Consider the following 8,508-nt stretch of genomic DNA (forward strand, 5'->3'; position numbering starts at 1 on the left):
ACATCAGGCTTAAATATTATCTGGAAGCCAAAAAAAGAAATAGGTTGTAATTAGTTTCACAAGCTCAGGCAGAAATTGTGACTCCTTTGGGGCCTTTCAAGAAAGTGAAAAAAAAAGGCTGGGGAAAGCTGAGGACATGTGTGAAATGCATTTACTGTGTGTGTACCCGCATGCAGCATTGAGACCTTAATTAACACAGCAGCATGCAGGCGGATAATTTTAACGCTCATTTGACCTGGAGTGGTCACCTCCCCGCCCTTTTGCCAGACCTCTGGGGGGAGGGGGACCTCTCATGTGAACATTTTGTGCAAGAAACACAGGAAATGGAACTACACAGTATGTTGCGGCGTTGCAATTACCATCCTTGAAGCATCAGATGACCTTTATTAGCCTCTTTTTTTTTTGTGGCTCTGGAGTTTAGGCCTGGATTGAAAAGTCAAATACACGGGGTCAATTTGATATTCAGTGGCTGTTTAATTCCACACAGCCACTGGTAATATGTTACACTGTATGTCTTTTGCTCAGGTGCTGGCTCAAGCAAACATAATTGATAAGTTCTATCAGATGCTTTATAGTCATAATAATGAACTATTACCACTTTAATTTGAAAGTCACATCATTGGCGTTATAGATTCCACAGTGTGCTTTGTGATACAAAAGCCATTCAACAAACTAGCAAGAAAAAATTAGAGTGCAAATCAAATTATAAGACTAAGATTTTAGCTGTAGTAAATTTGGACATACTCCAATCCCAACAATATATTTTTTCCATCATTTCTTTGTACAGGGTTGGCTTCAGGTCATTCTCGTTCCATTTTTTTTTTTTTTTTTCCATTTGTGTGCCTCAGGTCAGTTCTACCTCAGGTCAATCTTCATGGTTGTCTGAACTACCTTCACCAGCCGTCTTGCTCTCTGCCATGCAGCCTACAGTAGCCTAAATGTCAGGGGCTGGTGGGGAGCCACTAGCTGTCCAAACACATTTATCTCAAAAACCAGGAGGGTCCACTCCAAAAAAGCCTCTTTATGCTAGAGGCAGAAATCTAAGTATACCAAATCCTGCGGCAAGCTTTTAATCTTAGATTTGATAAGGTGATGAGATTCTAACGTTACTATCTGCCTCAGAGCAGTGACAATAAGCCGACTGTGTTGTTATAAAAGCGCTGTTTAGTTGTTTTTAAAATCTTGTTTTTGTCAGAGCCTTTAAGATTTCGAGAGAAAAGGAAGTTTATTCAGTGCTGTGCACAGGTCTTGAGCCACCCTTTACTTCTTCATATTTTGCAAGGAACATGGCAAATAGGTGTGAAGATTTATTTAAACATGTGCAAAAATAAATGGAAATTTAATATATAAGTCAAAATGTTTGTCCACGTCTAACGTGTCAATATCTTGAATGAACACCTTTAACACAGCCTGACCTCTCTTAGGTAAGCTTTGTTGTAATTTCTTTAAGTAGTCTTAGGAATAGTTCTCCAGGCTTCTTGAAGGATATTCAGAACTCGTTTTTGGATTCTGGTTTGCTTTTGTTCTATTTTCTGTCAAGATGATCCCCCACTGCTTCAGTAATGTTGAGGTCTGAGAGGACCTATGTCTGATAGTGTTCCATTGTGTGCTTTTATATGCAGGTCTTTCTATGGTCCATAGAGCGAGAAGCAGGGTATACCCTGAACAGATTACCAGTCTGACGCAGGGCTACTGATGATGATCTGAGCCAAAAATTTTAAATTTGGATTTGTTACTCTCTAAGACTTTTTGCCACCTCTTGTCGCTTTTGCGACAAGCTGCTGGACTTGTTGAGTGTAGAAGTACCAGATGTAAAAATCCAAATCTCTAATTACACCTGCTGCAACATAGTAGCTTTAGAGCCCAAAGACAAACTTGTGCTTAGTACAGACACATGCAAAGGCATCATGTTGGGCTTAAACTAATGAGTTTTTTGTGATTTTTGACTAATCTGGACCATCTTTTGAACAAATCTATTTTTTTACTGAGAAAAAAAAACTTTTGAAAGGCACAAGAAAGTCAGTTAAATCCTTCACTCTTTATCTGAAGTGATTTAGAGCTTACTGATACTGTATGGTCATCAAGAAGAAGTGACTCTTGGCACATTCAAAAGGAGAAAATGTTAATGAAGTTCGTTTGCGCAAGAGTCACACCAGCTGCTGTAAAAGAAGGGACGAACACCACTGTAAGACCTTTCTAACCTTAAGATACTTCAACTTCAAAGACTATTATAGTCACACAGCCAGCATTCTGAAGAGGTTTGGTGGTAAAATATGTTCTGATTGATACATTAAGTGTATATAAAATTAAAACTGGAAGGATATGTAGATAGTTGTGCTGTGGTTAAGAAGCTCAAAATACATGTAAAAAGTCCCAAATTGTTAATATACACTATTATACACTTCCATGTAGTAGACTATGTACTGTAATAAAAGTCTTGAGTTATACCTTATTTCTTTATATTTTGCTTCCAAGAAGAAACCTAACTCCACCACATAACATGTGTCTGCATATAACAGACAATTCTGCAAAGAACCAATTTTAAATGGTATCTTTAGGCACTTTGTAGCCTGTCAAAGCATAATTTGTTCTTTGTTCTTTAGCTGAATCCATGAAAAATTCCAATGATATCGCATGCCTTTTATCCCCTGGAGAGCAATAAAATAAAGTTTTGCAGTGATTCCCAAAGTACTTTTTGCCAAAAACCTAGCATATCCCGTAGCGTGTCCAGAAAAAATATTTGAGAAAAAGGTCAACCAAAGCCCTGACAGAATTGTGTAACTGTTATACAGAAAGCACATGTGTAGAAAAAAGTGCTGGTGTGAATGAGGCAAGTTGTATAAAGCAGCGCCAGTCCAGTTACTATGTACCAAGGTTAGGAGACTGACATAACAGTGACTTTCTGCATGTGAAACATGCTGGAGGTTCTGCTGCATTTCAGCTAGTGGTGTTGGGGATCTCCAGATTTTGATTCAGCATGCAATACCTTCTGAAATGTGTCTCATTGGCATATAGCTTCATTTTCATATATAGCTTCAGTATGACAATCATCCCAAACACAGCCAATGCATTTAAAGCATATCTGATTGAAAAATCATACGATGGAACTCTTAGTCATGGATTGGTCTCCCCACTGCCTGAACCTTAACATTGTTGAAGCAGTGTGGGATCATCTTGACAGAGAACAAAACAAAAAGGAGCCAACATCCAAATAAGAGCTTTCAATGTCCTTTAAGACCCCTGGAGAACTATCACTGAAGATTCGTCTAGCAGTCCACCCTACTTCCACGCTCAAATGTTAGACTTTTATGAGTACACCATCGGGGTACTTTTTGCATTAATTATGTCCACCGTACACAGTATGCATTTCAGATTGTGCTCAGTTCCTTGAATTTCTTCCCATATGTTTTCAGAGATACACAGCTGAACCTAACTCTGAGACGTTATACAATTCTGTAAATAGGCTGCAAAAAAAGAAAGTAAAGGAAGAGAGATAAAGGGGAAAAAAGCTGAGGGAAACTGCCTATAGAAATCAGAGTGCTGAAACAAATGGGACATCTGGAGGTTTGCATTCTAATTGATTGTTGCCTGTGGACGTCTGTGGTTGTCACTCTGCTCACTTCCTCTCCTCCTCTTCTTCCACCTCTCCCTCTTCTTCGTATGACCTTGGTCTATGTTCTGCTTACCTTGACCCACAAGTCTCCTCGTGTTCGCTGTCACCGTAGTGCCACACAGTGGTTTGGAAGGGAGACACGGGGGCCCTCAGTGTCCCCTTTGGAACCACCGGGACCGTCCTCTAGCATCGTTCTTATCCCCATTCCCCACCACTATTACCAATGACGCCAGTCACACACACTGGTGTTCCCAGCATCCAGCACTGTTCCCAGTACCTGTGGGGGTGGAGGGAGGGGAGCATATTGTAGTCACAGGATTTTACACCTCCACCGATCCTTAACACCTAAGCCCCCACGCATGCCCCGTGTGTGTGTGTGTGTGTGTGTGTGCTGTGCGTTCACTCCCCCCACAAAAAAAGAAAAAGAGGGCTTGACGGATTGTAGAGGAGGAACCAGTTTTATAACATTTGATGCTGTTCTCTTGGCTGTTTTCTAAACTAGGTGTCAATTCACAACAGGCTTCAGACGTACCAGCTCAGCAGCAGCATGGCTCGGAGCCCCGAGAGCGCGGCCCTTCTTAATCACCGGGGAGAGGTGCTTTTCCAGCAGGGGCCCCAGGGGGTAACCCAAGGGCCTGCGCCTCCACCACAGCACCTGCAGCTGCAGTCAGCAGCAAGCACTCCCGCCCATCATCTCCCCCTCCAGCAGCACCACCAGCCCTGTGTCAGCATGGCTGACCTGCGGCCTGAGGCGCTCATCCAGTGTCAGCAAATTGTCAAGGTCATCATGCTCGACAACAGCAGCCATGGACGCATGGAGGCCTTCCTCAGCCAAACGCCCACACACCACCACTACCAGCATCACCATCACCACAGCCACCATCAGCTTAGTCACTCCGCCATGTCCACCCCCGTCCGCTCGCCAGACGGCTCACACGGCAGCGATGGCCACCAGCCCCCACTGCCTCCCCCGCCTCCACCTTACAACCACCCGCACCAGTACATACCCCCAGACCCCCGCCTCAGTCTACACCGGACCCCAAGTGGCTCTCGGAGCATGGTGTAAATAAATGAATTCAAATTTTTCTCCCTGAAAAACAGACACATACTTCCACATAAACCCTATCACTTCTCTTCCTATCTAACAGTACATATTGTACATATATATATACAGATGAAGCTATAATGAAAAAATAAAAATCCCACTTATATGCATAAATTTAAGGAAAAAAAGATAAAAAATTAAGGTTTTAAAAGAGATAAGAAGAAATATAGTGCGTATATAAAGTTTTACTTGATTCCACATGTATTTTGAAATATTATGTAGTTTTAACAAATTTCTATAACTTTTTGTCAGTTTTAACTCTAGAGAAAACTCACTGCTATTCACTTCATGGATGGATTCCTTCCAGTTCCAGTATTTATCAACAACAACAGAAACACACCAATCCCTCAAATCTTTTGAAGTTTTTCTTGTAATGGATGGAAAGACATCAAGGATCTGCTTCTGTTCGCTTTTATCATCCCAAGCCTCATGCCTACTGTGCTGTATGTGCACACGTGCGCATAGCTGACACTTAACTGAAACTCTGTGCCAAAATACATATGCCTCCACTAAACACTGACTTCTTTGCACTTGACTAAATGCTAGGGCTAGAAGAAAAAAAAAAAACACTACTCCTTTGCTTTGAGAAAATAGTCGTTTCAGGCTTCTTGTTCAAGGAGCAAAAAAACAAAAAAAAAAAGAATAGCAAAACTGATATTTCATAAAAAGTTATCTACCCATTTGCGCTGTTGCTTATTTATTTATGTGATGGAGGGCCTTCTCTCTTCTTCTCCACTCCCTCGAATTTAAAAAAAAAAAAGCAAAAATGACATTCTCCCGATAAGCTGTCTTTGTCATCCGCTCCTCCGTTGTGTTGTGGCTCTCTATCTTCAGAAAACACTCTCACCCAATTGTTGCTCTCCATAGATCATTCTACAGTGAAGGATGACAAGAACCAAAGGCAACCAATCATATAGATTGCTGCCGAGCCAAAAAAGTTAGCCTAGGATGCTTCTGTTGATTGATGCTTGTCTCTTACTCTTCATGTCTAACATTATTAAGGCTTTCCAGGAATTCTTGCCCCTTTTGTCAGCTGATGGAGGAAAGGTTTTGTCTTGTTTTTCAACATTTTGAAAATGTCTCATCATCTGAAATGGCTCTAAAGCTACAGCAGGTTCAGATGTAAAAAAAAAAAAACAGAAAAAAACAACACGATATGCTGTCATCGGTTATCAAATGTGTCGTCGCTATATGTTTTTTTGTTCCAGGAACTCACCCGAGAATTTCTGTTAGGACGCTACACTTTTTAAATGTCGAGATGTGTGTTTATTTTAATTTGCCATTGTGCCATCATTGTGTGTTTCCCGTCGGTGGATAAATGTCGGGCAGAGTCCACCCACAAAACATCCAGACGCTGTCTCTTTACGTCGGTACGGCTGCCAGCTTTTGTTCCAGATCCTTGTGACTGTTTTCTCTGCCATGCTAACCTTTCATTTTGACATTTTCAAAAAGGCAAAAAACTACATGGAGCTTATACTGCAAAAGCTGGCAGTAGTGGTATTGTTTGTGCTGTTGGCTATCCTGCTTTAAATAAGAATGGAAGGGAGGGGAGAGAGAAAAAAGAATGCATTATCTGATCTCTGTCTATTTCACCTCAGCTTAGATTGTAAATACCACATTCAAAGAGTCAGAAAGGACAAGCAAGCTACCTTTAGCCTCTTCAAATTGCTATCACCCTGTCACGCATCCGTCATTCTGAAATAGGTCAGCGACCGCCCTAGCCTGAATGCGTTCATGTTTTATACATAACCCCCACCAGGTACTGTGAAATGGATGTTCAGTTAACTCTGTTCTCATCTGACCTCCATCTGTGTGATTTGTTGATTTATAATCACAGAGCCAATGCGGGGAGGTCTCTATCTCATCTGTCTGTCCTGTTCCACTTAGGATGTCACCCTGTGAAAAGACAGCGGCTGCACAAAAAAACCCCCAAATAAACAAAAAAAAAGCTGTCTGTTGTTGTGATTGGCAGAGATGAGTGTGTGTGACCTACTCACAGTAGCATCCTAGCTTTCCTGTAAACAAATCCGTCCTCGCTCCTGTTTATCCCCGTAATTGCTTTTGTTATTATTTCATAACACAATGAGAGGAATTACAGCTTTCAAAATGAATCAAGAGCTGTGATGATTCATTTAACACATTTACTGGCTACATTGTAGAAATGAACTTTTGAAGGTTATGTAATAAAATTTAGAAACTATTCTACTATTATGAATTTTACCTTGATTGATGATGATTGTACGGTTGCTGATTTATTTGTTTGAATCACCTTTCAGAAATTATTGATTGATTGATTTTTACATGATTTTTCTTCTCATGCATGTCAGTTCCAAAGCCTATTGAACCCTTATTCCCAAAAATCTGGAATTTGTGCATGATTGACTTTGCTGTGGGAGGTGAAAATTTTTCTTTTTGTCATGATGAAAATGAAAGCTTGTGGTGGAATTTAAAAAAAAAAAAAAAAACAGACATGGATTTCTATTCTTTTTTTTTACGATGACAAACACCCCTTCAAATACGAATGGCTTCTTTGGGCAAATATGTTTTTGTGCCTCGAGGCAAATCAAATGCCTCTTTCATGGCCATTTTTGCTTGTTTTGTCTTATTTCTGTATGTTATGACCCTTTCTTTATGGTTGCACATTTTAGATGAAAGATATGCTGCGTGTGCAAGAAACATGAATATGAGGCGCACTGAAAATGACAGATTTACATTTGCAGGGAAACTAATGTAGCATTTTGGGAGTGTAGCAGATGATATGGAAGTGCAGTAGTGGGTACCTTTCATGAAGAAACTCACAAAAGGGCTCTGCCATACCAGTACACTGCTTCATGAATGACATGTGAATCTTGTCTGGCTTTTCACCACTGTGTTTGCTCATACTAGTAAAGGAAATACAAATAGAGGAAATATTTATGGATAGACAGGTGGAAACTGAGTGCAACATGAACCATCATCTCCCTCAGTTGGCTTTAAAACCCTCCCTGTCTTTGCGGTATATCAACATGCAATTAAAGATGATTTAAGTCTATTCATCACAATGGTTTGCTTTGTTATTGGATTCAGTGGCAAGATCAGTATACTCTGACTTGCCGGGAAAATGCTTATTTTGAAATGTTACACATCACACAACACAGCATTTTACCTTTACACACTATAAACCCGCACGCATAGTTTTCCTCCTACTTTGAGTTTTATGAAAAGTAATACAATAGCTAAAGAATACATGGAACAATGAATCATAACACTACTTTTATGTGAGGTGTTTGCTTCTAGTAGTAAATCCACATACTGTAAGTTTGACTTCAGTTTTATGACACCATGTGGAACTTATCTTTATTATTGAGTCTTATTGTTTTCAGTAGCAAGCAGGTGTTTTCTCTGAAAAAGTAAACTACCTGCCAAGGAAGAGATAGTGAATAGAACAGTGGTTGGTGTCACAGCTTGAGAACGGCAGCAAAATAGCAAGATATGTACCATGATTATTGGGGAGAGCAAAAGAGGGCCAACAGGAGTCACCTGGTTTGTCAGACTTGCAACTACGCTCAGCATGAGTGGGAGTGGGTATGAATACCTCATTGTTTTTATACACCAAGAGACAGCAAAAGAAGACATTTTTATCATTATAAATTATCTTGTTTTTGTCACAAAAATTTTGATCTTCGTATATCTGTTGCAAATATGCAAACCGCATGGACCAGCATGTCCGTGCATGGAAATAAAGCAAATAAAGCAATGCTGTACTGTAAGTAACACCAGAAATCATGACTGGTGCCAGTGCTGGAGGTAT

The 8,508-nt window shown here is 40.4% G+C and overlaps 1 protein-coding gene across 5 annotated transcripts in view; it reads left to right on the forward strand.

Annotated features, from left to right (window-relative positions):
• The window catches only part of iqsec3a (IQ motif and Sec7 domain ArfGEF 3a), a 119,240-nt gene extending 111,484 nt beyond the window's left edge, over positions 1 to 7,756 (forward strand). For 2 of the 5 annotated variants that reach the window (XM_013271222.3, XM_025899679.1), the window contains one exon: positions 4,116 to 7,756. In XM_013271222.3, coding sequence (XP_013126676.1) covers positions 4,116 to 4,679 — 564 coding nt within the window. In that variant the 3' untranslated portion in view covers positions 4,680 to 7,756. The remainder of the gene's footprint in view (positions 1 to 4,115) is intronic. The other 3 variants (XM_025899677.1, XM_025899678.1, XM_005451631.4) reach the window with 3 other exon arrangements.
• The last annotated feature ends 752 nt before the right edge of the window (positions 7,757 to 8,508 follow it).

The sequence above is a fragment of the Oreochromis niloticus genome, linkage group LG17, assembly GCF_001858045.2.
Source record: "Oreochromis niloticus isolate F11D_XX linkage group LG17, O_niloticus_UMD_NMBU, whole genome shotgun sequence".
NCBI lineage: Eukaryota > Metazoa > Chordata > Actinopteri > Cichliformes > Cichlidae > Oreochromis > Oreochromis niloticus.